The sequence below is a fragment of the Salminus brasiliensis genome, chromosome 11 (assembly GCF_030463535.1).
Source record: "Salminus brasiliensis chromosome 11, fSalBra1.hap2, whole genome shotgun sequence".
In the NCBI taxonomy this organism is placed as follows: domain Eukaryota; kingdom Metazoa; phylum Chordata; class Actinopteri; order Characiformes; family Bryconidae; genus Salminus; species Salminus brasiliensis.
In genome coordinates, this window is record NC_132888.1 from 3211499 (window position 1) to 3233376 (window position 21878).

The window sequence follows — 21878 nt, forward strand, 5'->3', positions numbered from 1 at the left end:
CTGTCTGAGCACCTCTACTGAGATCCAGCTGGTTCAAACTTCAGTGAAACAGAACTGTGAGGTGGTTCCCTTACCTGAGAGGAAGCCCTAAAATAAAGTGAATAAACCCAGCCTACCTTGCTCCAAACGGAAGAGGGTCCTGTCAAGCTTCTCCATGTCATTAAGGACGAGCACTCGAATCTGTTTACTCGGTGACATGATCCCGCTCTTTATCTCCCACTGCAGAGGAAACTGTACGCTGGGCTTCAGCTAGACCCCCTTTACTGCACTGCAAAAGAGGGGACAGACACAGGTGGGCAAAACGCACTGACTTTACCACCTGAAGTTGGTTTTCGTATTCAGCTTTGTTTCAGGGAAGGATTACTGACCGGGCCAGTGGGCCTCTGAATGCCCAGAAGTCCAGGAACCATCCTTGCAACTATACAAACAACTACCCACACCTACATCATCGCTGACAGCTTCACTGGATAATGGAAAAGATTTTATCCCAAGCCATTTTGGTGGCCATGACTTAGTAAGGCGTGGGGACAGGATAATTAAGTTGTGGCCATGACTTAGTAAGGCATGAGAACAAGATAATTAAGTCATGGCCATGACTTAGTAAGGCATGAAAACAAGATAATTAAGTCGTGGCCATGACTTAGTAAGGCATGAAAACAAGATAATTAAGTCATGGCCATGACTTAGTAAAGTGTGGGGACAAGATAATTAAGTCGTGGCCATGACTTAGTAAAGCGTGGGGACAAGATAATTAAGTCGTGGCCATGACTTAGTAAAGCGTGGGGACAAGATAATTAAGTTGTGGCCATGACTTAGTAAGGTGTGGGGACAAGATAATTATGTCATGCCCACTACTTAGTAAGATTAAGGAACAAGACTGTGGTCAGTTTTATTTTTGCAGGATGTGACCAGTGGGGCTCCTTAAGATACAAGGAGGTTTCAGGACAGAGTCTATATCTGATTATGATTATGTGTGGGTGATTTGCTCAAAATATTATATCAAAACATTCAAAAATCCAATACACAGTACATATCTCAATATTTCAACATGGAGACAAAACACACCAGCTGTCCATGATGTGCTCTGACCAGCAGTCTGGGCATCACCAGAACAAAATCAATCCCAATACGATCAAATGTCATAAAATCTTCAAAATATCAAAATCACAACACTCAACTATACCCAGTTATGATCTTTAAGGCCAGGTAAAACAGAAAACACCCACAGTCATGCAGAACGGAGTCAAGCTGTTGCGCAATTGTAATAATAATGATTTTTTTTAACTGTAAAAATTTTATAATTTGTTTTTTATTTCACTGCTTTTATAATTCCTGTAATTTTACTGCTATAATAACAGTTGACAGATGAGCGACCTTTAGAGACACCTGCACCCAGAGGCCTCACAACAAGCTGCAGAAACTCTGGCTTCAGAACCAAAGAAACAGCAGATGGAAACAGAAAGTATTAAATATTTCATTAAATATTCCACTGTTTAATAGATAATAAATATTTATAACTGGCTTTTACTCGTCGTTTTACTCGTTGGTTTCATGAAGTCTGCAAACAAAAATTATATATATTATATTATATAATTATATATATATATATATATATTACACACACATTGGAGTATTTATATATATAAAGTCAGTGAGCTTCATGGTATCAGTGCTCTTTATTGCCGATACACTAGTTTTAATAGCAGCTGTTGTATTCTCTACACAATTCATTTAGTGTTATAGAAAAACAAAAATCTAGAAAATAATTCAGATTTATTTTAATGATTTTAATAATTATTTTAGATTAAAATAATAATAATAGTAATTTGCCAAGCATGGACTTCTGCATATTATGCGAAAACTTTAAGTTAATATTGCTCCATGATGCTTGAACAGGTACTTCAGGTTTAATGCCATGCTGGATTCATTATGGCCAAATCATAAAATCATAAAAACTGCAAATAGGGTCTGATTTCCTGGACAGGCAAACCAACCACACTACAGCGGTTAGAGCGCCGGGATATCGATAACAGGGTTGTGGGTTCGATTCCCGGGCTCGGCAAGCTGCCACTGTTGGGCCCTTGAGCAAGGCCCTTTACCCTCTCTGCTCCCCGGGTGCTGGAGTTGGCTGCCCACCGCTCTGGGTGGGTGTGTGTGTACTCACTGCCCCTAACACATGTGTGTGTGTGAGTGTGTGTTCACTACCAGATGGGTTAAATGCGGAGGACACATTTCGCTGTACAGTGACAAATACACCTAAAGTGCACCTTTACCTTTACCAATAAGACCAAGACACCTACCTGTACATTCTCCCACCTCGGTACCATGATTCATATGGGTCACATGATTTAATTATAAATATATATTAAAGAAATACATTCTATATATATTTAATACATAATTGTGGCTCAAGGCCTAATTTTTCATATATATTTTTTTTTGCATCATAACACACCATAACTGGGCTGTGTAGAATCCGCAGCCCACCCCAGCCCAGGTACTTAAAATATAAGAGGGGCATAAAAAATCGGGCCTGTATAAATACAAATACAACATTAATTGGTCTATATTTATATTTAAATCATGTGACTTATGTAACAGAGGTAGGAGAACGTAGAGTTAGGGGTCTTGGTCTTATTGGTGTAGCATGTTTGGGGAAGGGGGTCTTTTTGTCCCCCTAGATCATCAGTTCTAAGCTAACCCAGTCATGTATCTATCTGACCCACAGAAGATTAACCAGAGGGGAGGGTAAGCAGCAGGTGCATCAGGTCACCCAAGGCCACCCAGTTTGGGCCATGTTTGACAGTGTGTGTGTGTGTGTGTGTGTGTGTACAAAGAGCACCACCAGAATCTGCAGCAGGCCAGCACAGTCCCCCCCTCCCCAACACACACACACACACACACCTTCAGCAGGGCTGCAGCAGTCATTGCAACACCAGGTCAACTTTGCAATGCTTTTGCAATGCATGCATGCATGCATGCATGCATGCACGCACGCACGCACGCACGCACGCAGACCCACCAGGGAAGCCACTAGTGAAGCCAGCAGGCCTCCAGTGCTCTTCCACAACATCTCAACATCTCCAAGCTCCAACCCTCAAACGTCTTACAGCCTCGAGAGGCCGAAGAGTCCCCAAACAGACCAGCTGCTTCTCACAGGCAGGGGCTCAAAAGTGCTGCAGCTAAAGCCGCGCGAGACGCCCGAGAGCCTGAGCACAAACAGCAACACGCGCTGCGGCTCGACAGCTGTCAGTCACGACAGATACGAACGTTTCCGCGACGTTTGTGTGGAATAAACGTGGAATAAACGTTAAAATAGCGTAAATAAATAAATGAACCCACCTCCGCTGCCTGCTGTTCCTGCTGCCCGACCAGGACGTCCTTCTCGGTGCAGCTGAAGGGGGCGTGGACGAGGAGCGGCGAAGCCACGCCCACTTCTACCGTACTGTACCTAATAGAGGAGCCCACGAAAAACTCCTGACTCACGTTTATACATATTATTATATTATTATTGACCGAATTTATTATTAAACCAATAAAACTTTTAATTTGATGGTTTATGGTGGTGTCGTTTAACCCAGAGGCGCATTTGGGCCGCTGTGTGTCGATGCCAGTGTTTGCATTGTACTCCAATAATTAGAGGAGGCAGCAATATTGTCATTTAAGGGATATTTTAATACTTACGGTCATCAGATCTTATTTAAGACCATAAATGGCTCGTGCACACGATTTATTTACACTAGATTATATTTAAATTCAAAAAAAAATTATTCACATAAACAAATAAAAAAAATATTTTTTGGAGGATTACCCACAAACTATTTGGCAAGTGAATTACTACTTATTTCAACATAATAAATAATAATAAAAATAAATAAATAAACAATTTAGTGATACAATGATCAGCCATAACATTAAAATCAATGACATTAACCCATAATGACATGATCTGCTTCCAGTGGCTCCTGTTGAGGGTGGATACATTAGGCAGTAAGTGAACGGTCAGTGATGGAGGTGATGGAGGTGATGGAGGTGCTGAAGCAAGACTAAAGAGAGAGTGTAAGAATTTGAGACACTTTGACAAGAACCAAACTGTGAGGTTCTAGATAGACGACTGGGTCATCAGAACATCTCCACCAAAACCAAAATCAGGCAGGTCTTGTGGTGGGGGGTTCCCAGTATGCAGTGGTCAGTACCTGCTCCAAGTGCTCCAAGAGAGGACACTTTTCGGTGTGAGATGGGAACCCAAGGCTCACTGATGCTCATGCAGGACCCACCTCACAACTTACAGGACTTATAGTCTTGGTGCCAGACACCACAGGACGGCTTCGGGGGCAAAAGGGGGAACCTCTATGATATTAGGCAGGTGGTTTTAATGTTATGGCAGGTCTGTTTGAGCGTTTCACACCAATGCAAAACACACATTTTTAATATATTTGCTTTTAGGTTACTTATTTGTACTTATTTGCCCTTTTAAAACAAATAATTGATACTAATATTGATTTAATATTACTATTTTGTTTTTGTATTATTTTTATTTATGTTATTTACTTATTTTATGCACATCTTGCTGGACTACAAGGATTCTCGTTTGAAGATCTAGATGTTTTTAACTTTGTAAATTTGATATGTATGACAGACTTGGACATTATTCAGATCATCCTGTTTATTTTTTTTTTATAAAAAATAATTGCTTAATAATAATTCATAATAATTTATATATTATTGTTTATATATTATTATTATAAATTATAACAATTTATAATAATAATAAAATAATAATAATAATAATAATAATAATAATAATAATAATAATAATTTAATTTGTTGCTCTTTGTCTCCCTCTTGTGGTCAGGCTGAGTACAGGCGAAAGAAGCTAAGCCCCGCCCTGTGTGTGTGACGTCGTCGTTATGCTCATTGAAGAGCTTTACCTGTGCAGAAGAGTTGAGGAGACAGGCGTCCATCCAGGTGAGTACAGGTGAGACACTTCTCTGCAGCTCTCTGCAGACTTTTCTGCACTGCTTCTTTCCTCCAATGGTTGAAATATCAACGTTTTTCTCTATATATTGCTTTTCTGAGCTAAACTGGCAGAATATTAAAGAAAAGATATAATCTAAAGAACAAATATATATAATATGGTTTTAGAAATTTGCATTTTTTAATTTTTCAGTCATATTTTCTGTGGTGCTGAATAAATAATGTCATAATATGTACCTTTCCACCCAAGGTTTATTTGATAAATTCTATTTATTGGTTAATTCATGTCTGATTCATTTTTTCAGTCTCATTTTCAGTATATTACGGTAATTTTGGTGCTGTATTCTCTGTATTTATCCTCAAACAGGACAACCAGACCTTCCAAATGGCCCCCACTCCCCGGACAGCAGTCCTTCTCTGGGCTGCTGTGCTGGTTCTTGAGACTTTGACAGTCACTGGATTCAAAAATGGGAAAGTGGAAAAGTCATGTGACACCATGGTACCAAGACATGGGGGTCAACCCAACACCACGGCCAGCCCGTACTCCCTGAGTGTGGACGTCAAGACATTCAAGCCCGGAGATCGGATCAAAGGTAGGCTTATTATAGGCCTTACTATAATAACACTGTAAATACACTTGTAACATGTCCAAATGTTTGTAGACACCCCTTTAAGTTGCATACATTGCTGACACAGATGTGCAAATGCACACACTCACGCACACACAGCTTGTCCAGTCCCAGTAGAATAGGACTCTCTGGAGCAAATCAGCATGAACCTATTGGCTGGCTAATGCCAGGTGTGGGCTAGAGGGGTATAATCATCATCCAACATCCAACATCCTGACCTCACTAATGCTCTTGTGGCTAAATGCAATCAAATCCCCACAGCAATGATCCACAAAACCCTTGGTTTCAGAAGAAACATTCTTGAATGAATGAGCAGTGTCCCAATACTTTTGTCAAATAGTGTACATCTGACTGAACTGCGTTCCAATGTTCCTAGTGACCCTGTCTGGACGCCAGCCCTTCAAAGGCTTTCTGATTGAGGCCAGAGATGCAGAGAATCCTAATGGACTTGCTATCGGCTCCTTCACTCTGACCAGTCCTGAGATCAGCCAGCTTTTGACCTGCCACGACATCCAGGTTCGAGTTACGGCCATTTCTGTCTAATCAGTTCAGGTGATTTCTACTGATTCCTGCAATTCTCTAATCAGCCAATCATGTGGCAGCAGTGCAGTGCATACAATCATGTAGATAGAGTCCAGCAGCTTCAGGTAATGCATGATTGTGCGGGTTTGAGCATTTCTAGACCTGCTGATCTTCTGAGAGTTTCAGCACAACCATCTTCTGCAGTTCTGAAGACCTAAACAACCTTGCTGATGATAGAGAGGTCAATAACAGAGAATGGTCAGACTGGTTGGAGCTGGGCTGAGAAGTCTACAGTAAGTCAGAGAACCACCCTGTACAGCTGTGGAGATCAGAGAAGTATCTCAGACTGAACACCACCACCTCCAACCCTGAGAAGCATATAGAGCTGCAACAGAAGCAGAAGAACCAGAAGTCAGGTTCCACTTCTTTCAGCCAAGACCAGAAAGCTGAGGCTGCAGTGGCTCAGCACAGCCTCACCAACACTGGACAGCTGAAGACTGAAGGAGAAATGTAGCCTGGTCTGATGAGCCTGGATTTCTGCTGAGGAAATGAATCCATGGGCTCCAAACCAAATATACCAAACCAAGAGAAGCTCTGTGGTCAGAAAGCAACCACTGGTGAAGGTCTAGAGGATGATTAGCACAAACTGTGCATCAACAGATGATCTACACTCTCTAACTGAACACCAGCAGGCTTTCTAATGAAGTCTCCAGTGAAGGTAATCAGGCCTAGAGGGGTATAAAGCCCCCCACCAGCATTGAGCTGTGGAGCAGTGGAAGAACAGTGGTGGTGCTCCAGCCAGTACTTGATGAGCTATGTGAATTGAAGAGTTGTGGATGATCAGGTGGTGTGGTGATCATCATCCAACACCCTGACCCCACTAATGCTCTTGTGGCTAAATGCAATCAAATTCCCACAGCAATGCTCCAGTGACAGTAGACAGTAGAGGCACATACTTGAATCCTTGGTTTTAGAGGAAACATTCTTGAATGAATGAGCAGTGTCCCAATACTTTTGTCAAATAGTGTACATCTGACTGAACTGCATACCAATGTTCCTAGCGACCCTGTCTGGACGTCAGCCCTTCGAAGGCTTAGAAGAGATAGGATATAGAGCCAGAACCACACCAGGTTCCACTTCTTTCAGCCAAGACCAGAAAGCTGAGGCTGCAGTGGCTCAGCACAGCCTCACCAACACTGGACAGCTGAAGACTGAAGGAGAAACGTAGCCTGGTCTGATGAGCCTGGAATTCTGCTGAGGATCACAGATGGTAGGGTCAGAGTTTGGTGACAGCTGGAATCCATGGACTCAACCAAATATACCCAACCAAGAGAATAAATGTATATATATATATATATATATATATATATATATATATATATTTATGATGTATTATTGGCAATGTATTATCCCTGAGAAATCCAACTTCCTGACAGCGAGAGTGTGACCGGTGTTTTAATCTGTATTTGTGTGAAAGGGTTCTGCTGTCAGTCACACCAGTGAAGCCAAGAAGTCCGAGGTTGGTGTGATATGGACGGCTCCCGCTGATGCTCCTCCGACTATCCACTTTCTGTAAGATATTACGATATAATAATAATATGTTTACACACTCTACCGTTGCCATTTTTCACTTTACATTATTTGAAATGAGTTGAATTTAGCAGTTGTTCTTTGTTTTGTCTCAAAAACCACCCCGTCACGCAAAATAGAGAGGGAAACCTTCTGTAGTTTATTAAAATGTTTACATTATTAATGCAAAGCGAATGATATTTCAAATGACTTGGGATGCAAGCTAGGTCAGGAACGTAACCACATGAAGAACTATGGGCATTTAAGGGTGACATTCACTACCCCGTCACACACCACCCTGTTATGTTTTATTGTGACTACAGCTCCCATGTGTACATTAACATGATATTAATGTTAATAATATTAAATAGGATTTTATTCTTGAGATGGAAATATGGAAATATTTTTGGAGGATGAACATATCTTCCCTGTTGAGGGTTTAAAAAAGAAAGTATTTATCCTTCATGAAAATTAAAAAAAATGCAACTTTGATTTTTCATAATGAATGTCAATGGACCTACAGACGTCCATTGACTTCCATTCAAAGTTAAGAAGTTTTTTCCCTCTTCATTCAGGAGAAACGCGAGCTTGGTCTGACAGCATCAGTATTCTCTATAAGTGAGTGTTTCTGTGCTTTCAGGGCAACAGCGTTGGCTCATTACAACAATTTCTGGGTCAAGATCCCCAGTCCTGTAATAACTCAGAATGGAGTGACCCCACCTCCAACCCAGCCCACCACCTTCACCAGCGCTACTACTGAGACCACCGCAGTGTTGCCGCAATCAGTGAGTCTATGTTTCATGTACAGTCAGAGTCTATTAGTGTTACATATACAGTACTGACTCAATATACATCCAGTGATGGAGTGTAGGTATCATATATACAGTACTTAGTGAATATACACCACCCACCACCCAATACGTGAGTCTATAGGTGTTACATATATAGTACTGGCTCAATACTCATCCAGTTATGGGCTCTATGGGTTTCATATATACAATACTGAGTCAATACACATCCAAGTTGCTAGTCTATAGGCATAACATATATAGTACTGACTCAATACACATCACATTTTGATCTCTATAGGTATTACATATACAGTACTGAATCAATACACATCACATTTTGATCTCTATAGGTATTACATATACAGTACTGAATCAATACACATCAAATGAGGGTCTCTATAGGTATTACATATACAGTACTGACTCAATACATATACCATTATGGGCCCTGTAGATCTTATATATACAGTAGTGAGTCAATACACATTCAGTTACCAAGTCCATAAGTGTTACATATATAGTAGTGAGTCACTACACATCCAAGTTGCTGGTCTATTGGTGTTACATATACAGCACTGACTCAATACACATCACATTTTGATCTCTATAGGTATTACATATACAGTAGTGACTCAATATACATTGAATTATGGACTCTATAGGTCTACATTACTGAGTCAATACACATCCAGTTAATGAGTCTATAGGTGTTACATATACAGTACTGACTCAATACATATATCATTATGGGCCCTGTAGGTCTTATATACAGTAGTGAGTCAATACACATCCAGTTAGCGAGTCTATAGGTATCATATATACAGTACTGACTCAATACACATCAAATTATGGTCTCTATACGTATTATATATATATAGTACTGAATCAATACACATTTAGTTAGCGAGTCTATAGGTATAACATATACAGTAACGAATCAATACACATACCGTTATGTCTCTATAGGTATGTCCTACACAGTATGTCTCTATAGGTATGTCCTACACAGGATTGAGTCAATACACATCCAGTTAGCGAGTCTATAGGTATCATATATACAGTACTGACTCAATACACATCAAATTAAGGTCTTTATACGTATTATATATACAGTACTGAATCAATACACATTCAGTTAGCGAGTCTATAGATATAACATATACAGTACCGAATCAATACACATACCATTATGTCTTTATAGGTATGTCCTACACAGTATGTCTCTATAGGTATGTCCTACACAATATGTCTCTATAAATATGTCCTACACAGTATGTCTCTATAGGTATGTCCTACACAGGATTGAGTCAAAACACATCCAGTTAGCGAGTCTATAGGTATCATATATACAGTACTGACTCAATACACATCAAATTAAGGTCTCTATACGTATTATATATATACAGTACTGAATCAATACACATTCAGTTAGCGAGTCTATAGGTATAACATATACAGTACCGAATCAATACACATACCATTATGTCTTTATAGGTATGTCCTACACAGTATGTCTCTATAGGTATGTCCTACACAGGATTGAGTCAATACACATCCACTTAGCGAGTCTATAGGTATCATATATACAGTACTGACTCAATACACACCCAAGTAGTGAGTCTGTGGCTGATACATATACAGTACTGACTACACATACCATTATGTCTTTATAGGTATGTCCTACACAGTATGTCTCTACAGGTATATCCTACACAGGATTGAGTCAATAAAAAGGATAAAGGATAAAAGGATAAAGGTGCACGTATTCGTCACTGTACAGTGTGGACTGTACAGCGAAATGTGTCCTCCGCATTTAACCCATCTGGTAGTGAACACACACTCACACACACACACGTGTTAGGGGCAGTGAGTACACACACACACCCAGAGCGGTGGGCAGCCAACTCCAGCGCCCGGGGAGCAGAGAGGGTAAAGGGCCTTGCTCAAGGGCCCAACAGTGGCAGCTTGCCGAGCCCGGGAATCGAACCCACAACCCTGTTATCGATATCCCGGCGCTCTAACCGCTGAGCCACCACTGCCCCGAGTCTATAGGTATAACATGCAATTCGGATCAGTCCAGATCCAGTGAGTCTGGTATTTCGTACCCTGTGTTGAATCAGTGTCCAGTGCAGTGCTGAGTGAATGCAGGTCCCAACAGCAGGTCTGCTGGTATTTCATATCCAATACTGAATTAGGAGGCATTAAGGTGGGCTTTTCTTCTTATTTTTTACTCATTAGTTCAGTTCGGAGGGCTGCGGTCAGCAGAAATCCTGCCTGTTGGATCCAGCCCACTGCAACCCTGCCACAGACACACACTGCTTCTTCCTGTCCTACAGCGCTGAGGGGCCGAGTGTGCAGTTTGAGCTGAGTGGGCCGGCAGAGGGATACGTGTCCTTCGCTCTGTCTGAGGATAAATGGATGGTGAGTGAGACGTTGTAAATAGTCAAATATGGTTTATTAGTTTTGCAGTTTAGAGTCCTAACATCTTATGGTAATATATAATCATATTTTTAGCTGCTTATGAAATATGTGCTGTATGTCCCGTATGTCCTGTACGTGACTCCTTTATCATGTGTGTTTCTGGTGCAGGGTAATGATGACGTTTATCTGTGTGTGAATGACGGAGGGCGTGTCAGTGCAGAAGCAGCATACGTGACCGGCCGGACTCACCCAGAGATTGCTGAGAAGGTATGCTTTGTACATCACACACTGTATGGACAAAAGTATTGGGACACCTGCTCAGTCATTGTTTCTTCTGAAATCAAGGGTATTAAAGAGAGTTTATCCTGCTTCTGGTGGAGTAACTGTCTCTACTGTCCAGAGAAGAAGAAGGTGTTCTACTAGATTTTGGAGGAGCATTGCTGTGAGGATTTGATTGCATTCAGCAATTAGAGTGTAGTTCAGGATCTCGTCTCATCATCCACCACTCCCCAACTCATCCTATTTAAACGTACTGGATGGAGCACCACCATCCATCATGCCAGAGAACACAGTTCTTCCACTGCTCCACAGTTCAATGCTGGGGGGCTTTATACTCTTCCACTAGCCCACGCCTGGCATTAGGCAGCATGGTGCCAACAGCTTCATGTTGATCTGCTCCAGAGAGTCCTATTCTATTGGCAGTACTTCTCTACAGGGACTAGACAAGCTGTGTGTGTGTGTGACTTTGCACAGCAATTGGTGCACCTTAAAGTAGCTAAATGTATTTATTAGAAGGGGTGTCCACAAACATTTGGACATGTAGTGTTCTACAGTGTACTGTATTTATCAGTATTTATTGGGCTGGTTTTAAGGGAAGAGTGCTCCACTTGTACTGGTCTGTGCAGGCTGTGCTGAGTGATGTTGGCTGGAGAGTCGCTGATGGAGTGATTCAGTGCAGGTTTCGTAGAGCCATCTACATCCCTGAGGACCCCCAGCGCTTCAGCCTCAACCTTACCTACTATCTCTTCATCGCACATGGCGCTGCTGAGCATGGTGAGTACAGTTCAGTTCAAGACTTACAGCAAATAAAGCAATAACTTAAAGGCTATTGTGATGAAGCGGATCAGAGGATCGCTGGTTCGAATCCCGGTCATCCTACTAGCCATCGGCAGCCGAGGCACCCTCCAGGGTGGGTAGATGGCTCTCCCTCCGCACATCACTTTTTTCACTAAACGCAATCAAATCCTCACAGCAATGCTCCTCCAAAAATTAGTAGAAAGCCCTCCCCCCTGTCAGTAGAGACCCCACTTACTCCAACAAAAGCAGGATACACTCATTTAATACCCTTGATTTCAGAAGAAGCAGTGAATGAGCAGGTGTCCCAATACTTTTGTCAACATAATGTACATTTTCGTTAACAGTGATCTTATCCAGAGTCACTAAGTGAAGTGCTCTGGTGTTTCCTATGAAGCCTAGCCTTATGCGTGTGATAATAGGCTAAACATGATATTGCTATCAGTAAAGCAAGACCAGAAGCAGGCCTCCAAGTAAAGTTCGGCCTGATTTTGAGGCTCGGACGTCTCGGCGAGTTCAGCAAGAGCATGGCTGAGGTTAATGGATGAACATTACGACACTCTGTTTCATCTCAAGGCCTTGTTTTCATTGCTCATAGTGTAATGGACGAGTCCAGTAGATCTGGCCAGTAAACGTGTCATTTTTTATGACATCCAGCACTGATTGCGCCGCTGCACTTCCTAAATGATTCTGAGGATCCGGAAAATTGAACTATATCAGCACTTGCTGATGATACACGAAGGCATGCCAACGATAAATGGGAATGGCCGGGTCAATGAGTGCACGGGCTGTAAAACTGGATTACAGCATGTGAGCTTAGCTCTGTTTCCTCAGACTTAAAGCAGCAGTATTCCAGACAGTTTACTTTTTCTAGCCTAACACTGGAGCTACCAGGCTAATGTAGCTAGCTAGCAAGAATTAGAAGTGTATAGCTACACCACCAACTAGCATGGCAACTGACGTCTTATGGAAATCATCACATCCTCACTTGACACCATGTCAAACTGTTGAGACACCTCCATAAAAGTGAGCAAAGATATATAACTATATGGACAAAAGTATTGGGACGCCCACATATTACTCCAGCAGGAGCTTTAATTTCATTTTCACTTTAATATGATATAATAATATAACAGCTTCCATTTTCTGGAAAGGCCTTCTACAAGATTATGGAGTGTGTCTGTGGGAAGTTCTGCACATTCATCCAGAAGAGACACAGATGTTTAAACAGTAGAGAGAGCTACTCCAACAAAAGCAGGATACACTATTATTAATACCCTTGATTTTAGAAGAAGCAGTGAATGAGGTGTCCCAATACTTTTGTCCACATAATGTACATTTTCGTTAACAGTGATCTTATCCAGAGTCACTAAGTGAAGTGCTCTGGTGTTTCCTATAAAGCCTAGCCTTATGCTTGTGTTAATAGGCTAAACATGATATTGCTATCAGTAAAGCAAGACCAGAAGCAGGCCTCCAAGCAAAGTTCGGCCTGATTTTGAGGCTCGGACGTCTCGGCGAGTTCAGCGAGAGCATGGCTGAGGTCTATGCAGCTACAACAGCTTCATTTTTTGGAAAGGCCTTCTACAAGATTGTGGAGTGTGTCTGTGGGAAGTTCTGCCCATTCATCCAGAAGAGCCTTTGTGAGGTCAAACACCGATGTTGGACCCAATCCTGCGTTTATGGAGCTTGCTTTGTGCACTGGGGTACAGTCAGTCATGTTGGAGCAGAAAAGGACCTTCCCCAAACTGTTTCCACAACGTTGGACATGTAAAAATAGTCCAGAATGTCCCGGACTGCTGAAGCATTAATCAAACCAACCCCTGGAAAACAAACTCATAGCATTATCCCTCCTCAGCCAAACTTTACGGCTGGCACAGTGCAGTCAGGCAGGTACTGCTCTCCTGGATGGTGGAAGATCTAGGAGGGAGGAAATTTCACCTGCTGACTTGCTGTTGTCTCCTATTAGTATTACTTTCAGTAATTCGTGCATTATTTTTATACACTTGTGACAATGGGACTAAATGAGACACCTGAATTTTAAGTAAGAGTGAAAGGTGTGTCCCAATACTTTTGTCCAAATGGTGTGTTGTTTCATAGCTAAAATCAGTTAAAGCCTGAATTCACTCTTTACTTTAGTCCATGTTCTAGATAACAGTGAGTCTTACAGTGTCAGAAACCACATAATCAAATCAAATCAAACACCTCCATGCGGTTTGAGGACAGAGGATGTTAGCACCATGCTAACTGGTGGGGTATAAGTGTCCATTATAATCCAGCTTGTTGGTGATTGGCTGCATTTGGGATAAGGGATAAAACTGTGGATAAAACTCGAAACATGCTGTTTCACTCGGTTAGCCATTGTTTTCAATGATACACTCATTTATGACAGAGCTGTACAGCTAGTCCAGCTCTTCATCCAGGCCTAAACAGGAAATTAGTATTGCTGCTGTAGTTTATGAGGACAGTGGTAAAGTATGTAATAAAGGAGCATAGCTGTGCTAACCTGTGTGTGTGTTTTCTTGCCTCAGGTGAGATCCATAAACATAAACGTCAGCCCCTCATATCAGCTCATCGGCAGGCCATTACCGGCCCGGCGGAGATAGTGACCGGATCCCGCTCTCCTTTATTGATGAAATACCACGGTGAGCACTTCTTGTTTACCAGTGTAATACACAAAGACACGTGCATATATACAGTATATATATATATATATATATATATATATATATATATATATATAAATTATATTATATAAATTATTATTAATTAATTTATTTGTGTATTTATTTTAATGTGTACTACATTGTGCAGAAAAAAATCATATTTGAGTTTATTTTAATATCAATAGATAATTAGTAACTATTAAAAGAGTACTGATGTACTCAGATATACACTTATTAGATATGGTCATATGTTATACATTTCCATATCAGTGCATCAGTAATTATTATAAACACTGTCTGTACAATTAAACCTCATTAAACATTCTGCATCTGCTGGAAATCCACTGCAGGTGCTTTGATGCTGATTGCGTGGATGATGGTGGGAAGCACTGGTATCTTCATGGCAGCCTTTTTTAAACCAGACTGGCCTGAAAAGACACTGTTTGGGCAGAAAGTCTGGTTTCAGGTATTATAATGAACTCCATAGTTACCACAACGAGCAGAAGCAACACACTGAATTTACACACTGGCCACTTTATTAGAAACACCTCCCATGTGCTTCTACTCATTCGTCACTTTATTTGAAACACCTACCTTACACGTCCACATATTGGCCACTTTATTGGAAACACCTACCTTGTGCTTCCACTTACTGGCCGCTTAATTAGAAACATGTCTATTGCACTTCCACTTACTGGCCAGTTTATTAGAAACACCTGCTTTTTAACTCCATATAAACTGTAGCACATTGTAGCTTCCCTTGTACTTTCACTCACTGGCCACTTTATTGGAAACACTTCCCTTGTATCTCTACTCACTGGCCACTTTATTAGAAACACATTCTTTAAATTTCCATATAAATTGTAGCCCATCTGTCTTAATGAAATACTTACCTGTGTAGGTGCATCACTGCCTGATGATGCTGACGGTGATGCTCACTTTTGTGGGTTTCATTCTTCCCTTCATCTACAGGGGACACTGGAGCAGGGTGAGAGTTCTGTGTTTTGATGAATGTGCTCTAATGTAGAAGTTAAGGTGAGCCCAAACTGTATCCCAATATAACTCAATTAAAGAGCTGAAACTGTACTATAGTGAAAGTATGGTACTGTATCCCAATCTAACTCAATTAAAGAGCTGAAACTGTACTATAGTGAAAGTATGGTACTGTATCCCAATCTAACTCAATTAAAAGAGCTGAAACTGTACTATAGTGAAAGTATGGTACTGTACCCCAATCTAACTCAATTAAAAGAGCTGAAACTGTACTATAGTGAAAGTATGGTACTGTATCCCAATCTAACTCAATTAAAAGAGCTGAAACTGTACTGTAGTGAAAGTATGGTGCTGTATCCCAATCTAACTCAATTAAAAGAGCTGAAACTGTACTATAGTGAAAGTATGGTACTGTATCCCAATCTAACTCAATTAAAAGAGCTGAACTGTACTATAGTGAAAGTATGGTACTGTATCCCAATCTAACTCAATTAAAAGAGCTGAAACTGTACTATAGTGAAAGTATGGTACTGTATCTCAATCTAACTCAATTAAAGAGCTGAAACTGTACTATAGTGAAAGTATGGTACTGTATCCCAATCTAACTCAATTAAAAGAGCTGAAATTGTACTATAGTGAAAGTATGGTACTGTATCCCAATCTAACTCAATTAAAAGAGCTGAAATTGTACTATTGTATTTCTGTGGAAAGTGAGTCAGTTGGATGATACGGGTCAAACTCCACTCATAACTGTAATTTCAGACCAGTAGGGGGCTCTGTTTCATTTCAGATGACTGTAAGGTCATGTGAGGATCAATGTGGTACATTTCACAGATTGCAGAATGCACATCTGCACAGATTCTCTGATTTCCAAATCCCTGATATTCTTTATGTACACTGTGCTGTATTAGTCATTTGGGTCCAGCTTTACGTTATTTAATTATACAATTTTTTTTATTTAAATTTAATTAATAATATATATATACCAATGGTTGCAGCTTGAAGTAACAATCTATCTATGTATCTATGTCTCTATCTGTCTACCTATCTATCTATCTATCTATCTATATATATCTATATCTATATATATATATATATATATATACATACCATTGGTGACACAGATGTGCAAATGCACACACACATCTTGTCTAGCCCTGTAGAGAAGTACTGCCAATAGAATAGGACTCTCTGGAGCAGATAAGCATCATGAACCTATTGGCACCATGCTGCCTAATGCCAGGCGTGGGCTAGTAGAGGGGTATAAAGCCCCCAGCATTGAGGAGCAGTGGAAGAACTGTGTTCTCTGGAATGATGGTGGTGGAGCTCCATCCAGTACTTTTAGGATGAGTTGGGGAGTTGGGGAGTAAGAGCTCACCTCACTAACACTCTTGTTGCTGAATGCAATCAAATTCTCACAGCAATGCATCTCGAAAATCTAGTAGAAAGTCTTCTTCTCTGGACAGTAGGGACAGCTACTCCAACAAAAGTAGGATCAGCTCTTTTTAATACCCTTGATCTCAGAAGAAACAATGTATGAGCAGGTGTCCCAATACTTTTGCCCATTTAGTGTATATAAAGGGGTTTGGTGCCAAAATGCACGATATATTCATAATAAAAAATTCATCATTATGTGCCATAATGCAGTGTGTTTTGTGCAGGGAGCCAGTGCTCACGCTGCTCTGGGCTGCATTGTGATGACCCTCGCTGTAATACAGCCCATAATGGCGGCCTGCAGACCAGCACCAGACTCATCCCGGTAAACTGCTCCCATTTACAGTACTGATCATCTGACAGCTCTGAAAGCACAATTACCTGTGTTTGGATGCTGCGCTTGGATTGGATGTACAGTAAACTAAACAATGAAGGCCCTCCTAACCTCCTGCATGTCTTTCCTCAGGAGGTGGATATTCAACTGGCTGCACTGGGGATCTGGAAATGCTGCTGAAATCATCGCAGGTAACATCTGCTCTGAATATCCCTTCGTTTTTAATACACCTGCTTCATTTATCACACCAGTCTCTCATCATATGGGAATCCCCTTCTCCACAGGTGTTGCCATGTTTATTGGGATGCAGCAACAGTCTCTACTTCTCCCTTCCTGGACCTCTGGGGTTCTCACTGGATTTATCGTTTTGGTGATATTTCTGAAGATTATGCTGTTTGTACACAGAAGAGGTCTCTGCAAGCGAGGTGAGTATCATTCACGCCAATCTGGGGTGCATTTTGATATCTGAATATTTAGGATAATATGGGAGAAGAATATTCTGATATGCGATATAGTTAAGTGGAGGTGACGGGGTGGTAATGGGGTTCATCATGGACACAGAAGGTACTACAGGATCAGTAGCTACTATAAATGAATCAGTATCTACTATAAATGATTCAGTGTCTACTGTAAATGATTTGGTATCCACTATAAATGATTTAGTATCTACTGTAAATTATTTGGTATCTACTATAAAGGATTCAGTATCTACTGTAAATGATTCAGTATCTACTGTAAATGATTTAGTATCTACTATAAAGGATTCAGTATCTACTGTAAATGAATTGGTATCTACTATAAAGGATTTAGTATCTACTGTAAATGATTCAGTATCTACTAAAAATGATTTAGTATCTACTGTAAATGATTTGGTATCTACTATAAAGGATTTGGTATCTACTGTAAAGGATTTAGTATCTACTGTAAATGATTCAGTATCTACTATAAATGGTTCAGTACCTACTGCAAATGATTTAGTATCTACTGTAAATGATTCAGTATCTACTGTAAATTATTTGGTATCTACTATAAATGATTTAACATCTACTATAAATGATTTGGTATCTACTGTAAAGGATTTAGTATCTACTGTAAATGATTCAGTATCTACTATAAATGATTCAGTATCTACTGTAAAGGATTTAGTATTTACTGTTAATTATTTGGTATCTACAATTCAATGATTTAGTATTAACTATAAATGATTCTGTATGTACTATAAATTATTCATTATTTACTATAAAGGATTTAGTATCTACCGTAAATGATTCAGTATCTGCTGTAAATGATTTGGTATCTACTGTAAATGATTCAGTATCTGCTGTAAATGATTTAGTATCTACTGTAAATGATTTGGTATCTACTGTAAATTATTTGGTATCTACTATAAAGGATTTAGTAAGGATTTAGTAGATACTAAGGTAAATGATTCAGTATCTACTGTAAATGATTCAGTATCCTGTAAATGATTTAGCATCTACTGTAAATGATTTGGTATCTACAATTCAATGATTTAGTATTAACTATAAATGATTCTGTATGTACTATAAATTATTCATTATTTACTATAAATGATTCAGTATTTACAATAAATGATTCTGTATCTACTATAAATGATTTAGTATCTACTATAAATGATTCAGAATTTACAATAAATGATTCAGAATCTACAATAAATTATTCTGTATCTATGATAAATGATTTAGTATCTACTATAAAGGATTTAGTATCTACTGTAAATGATTCAGTATATACTGTAAATGATTTAGTATCTACTGTAAATGATTCAGTATCTACTGTAAATGATTTGGTATCTACTATAAATGATTTAACATCTACTATACATGATTTGGTATCTACTGTAAAGGATTTAGTATCTACTGTAAATGAATCAGTATCTACTATAAATGATTCAGTATCTACTGTAAATGATTTAGTATCTACTGTAAATGATTTGGTATCTACTATAAATGATTTAACATCTACTATAAATGATTTGGTATCTACTGTAAATGATTTGGTATTTACAATTTAATGATTCAGTATTTACAATAAATGATTCTGTATCTACTATAAATTATTTAGTATCTACTATAAATGATTCAGAATTTACAATAAATTATTCTGTATCTACTATAAATGATTTAGTATCTACTGTAAATGATTTGGTATCTACAATTGAATGATTCCGTATCTACTATAAATGATTCAGAATTTACAATAAATTATTCTGTATCTATGATCAATGATTTGGTATTTACTATACATTATTTAGTATCCACTATACATGATTCAGAATCTATAATAAATGATTCAGTATCTACAATCAAATATTTAGTATCTACTATAAATGATTTAGTATCTACTGTAAATGATTCAGTATCTACTGTAAATGATTTGATATCTACAATAAATAATTCTGTATCTGCTATAAATGATTTCATAATTGCTATGAAACTACTGTGTAAATGATGTGTTAGGATGTCAAAGAATTGAAGTGTGCGCCTACATACAGGCCTTCAGGGTGACCTCGGCTCTACGGGTTAATAAGGTTATATTACAGCACTGGATAGTCCACCATCACCTCCTGTAGATCAAACTCAGGTGAACTTCACATCAACATCAGGATTAGACTCGGGGTCAGGTCCAGGATTAGGTTTAAGTAAAGGTGACTGCAATAGAATTAAAAGCAGGTCAAGTTCCTACAAAGCATCTAAATTGTCCTTTCTGAATAAATATGTCTCAAAATGATAATATTTAATAATAATAATACGTATCAGTAAGTGATTCAGTGTTTCCCCTCTTTCTGTAGACGCTGACAGACTGGATGAACAAGCCATTCTGGCTAATCCTGCAGCGAGCAGAGATTGGGTAAGACGGCAGTACGAGCACATTATTGTCAATGGTGTTCACATCAGATTTGCCCTTAACTTAACCCAAGTACACGACACGTCAGGCTAACCAATTAGCCTGCTGAATTATAGAGCAGTGCATGCTGGGTCTAATGTGCTGTGTCAGTAGATTAGATAGTAGCTCAGTCAAATTCAAATAAAGATGCAAATTGGCACCGTTAGCATTTTAAAACACACATATTTAATATTACATTTAAATTACGCTCCTTTGCCTTTCAGTGTTTGACTTAAAGGGAAATTACACCGAGTTTTCAAATTTCTGTATAATTCAGTGTGTGAGATGTAAACAGGTGTTCAGAGTGGGGATTTGATTTAGTGGTTCATTGTAGAGAAACTCACCATCAAAGACTTCATTACAGTGGTGGTGAATGGAACCAGACAGTAACCATGACTACATCACGAATAGCAGCCATTTAATTTACTATCCAAACCCACCAGTGAACCTCCACATGTCTCTATAGGGTCTTTATATGGGTTTCATGTGTGCTGATGTTAGTAAAATAGTGGAAAACCTGGAAACATACTTTTTTGTTTGGGACTATTTTGCTACACAGCACCCTGCATGTATCCCTCCACCATTAAAGTACATTTTAGGCCAAATACTGACCACTAAACTCAAAAAGTCCCAGGCATGGGCCAACATATGCTGTAATAGCTAATATCCGTTCACCACCAGAACAGAGCATTCAACACTAAACCCAGTTTAATTGCAGAAATGTAGATACATTATATGTCCAAAAGTTTGTGGACACCCCTTCTAGTGAATGCATTCAGCTACTTTAAGCTGCACCCATTGCTGAGACAGATGTGCAAATGCACACAATCACACACAGCTTGTCTAGTCCCTGTAGAGAAGTACTGCCAATAGAATAGGACCCTCTGGAGCAGGTCAACATGATGAAGCTATTGGCACCATGCTGCCTAATAATGCCAGGAATGTGGGCTAGAGGGGTAATATAAAGCCCCCCAGCATTGAGGAGCTGTGGAGCAGTGGAAGAACTGTGTTCTCTGGAATGATAGATGGTGGTGGAGCTCCATCCAGTACTTTGGGATGACGAAGTGGGGTGGTGATCATCATCATCCAACATCCTGACCTTACTAACCCTCTTGTTGCTGAGTGCAATCAAATCCTCACAGCATTGCTTCTCCGAAATCTAGTAAAAAGACAGTTACTCCAACAAAAGCAGGATAAACCATTTTAATTCCCTTTGATTTCAGAAAAAGCAAAGAATGTGCAGGTGTCCCAATACTTTTGTCCTAATATCGTAAGTCTGTGGATTGTTTTTTATGTGGTGGATTGCAGTTTGTGCTCAATCACTCTATGAAGCACCACCCCAACCTTATTACACATGATCAGGTGTGGCGTTGGGAGTGTCTATTGAGGAAAACCAGTGCTAACACACACTCTCTCTTCCCCACAGGACACCAAGTTCAAATTGGTGACCCTTGCTGTGCTTGTTGGTGGGAGCTCCCTGTTCTGCATCGCTCTCCTCTGCTCAATAAGTGCAGTATGACCAACATTTCCAGACCCGACGCTCACTGGAAATGACCCCGGAGAA

General features: G+C 39.7%; 2 protein-coding genes across 3 annotated transcripts in view; one reads left to right on the forward strand and one right to left on the reverse strand.

Annotated features, from left to right (window-relative positions):
- The window catches only part of agla (amylo-alpha-1, 6-glucosidase, 4-alpha-glucanotransferase a), a 46455-nt gene extending 43044 nt beyond the window's left edge, over positions 1-3411 (reverse strand). Inside the window, exons 1-2 of one of the 2 annotated variants that reach the window (XM_072691439.1) lie at positions 3343-3411; positions 117-268 (exon numbers count right to left, since the gene is read on the reverse strand). In XM_072691439.1, the coding sequence (XP_072547540.1) occupies positions 117-198 (82 nt within the window). In that variant the 5' untranslated portion in view covers positions 199-268; positions 3343-3411. The remainder of the gene's footprint in view (positions 1-116; positions 269-3342) is intronic. The other variant, XM_072691440.1, reaches the window with a different exon arrangement.
- A 2062-nt stretch (positions 3412-5473) lies between these two features.
- On the forward strand, positions 5474-21833 carry frrs1a (ferric-chelate reductase 1a). Its single transcript, XM_072691442.1, is given in 15 exon segments — positions 5474-5570; positions 5983-6122; positions 7606-7700; positions 8338-8482; positions 10727-10909; positions 11078-11176; positions 11815-11962; positions 14512-14625; positions 14997-15112; positions 15548-15634; positions 17301-17398; positions 17540-17598; positions 17692-17858; positions 21507-21557; positions 21741-21833. Coding segments are annotated over 15 exon segments (1692 nt in total).
- The last annotated feature ends 45 nt before the right edge of the window (positions 21834-21878 follow it).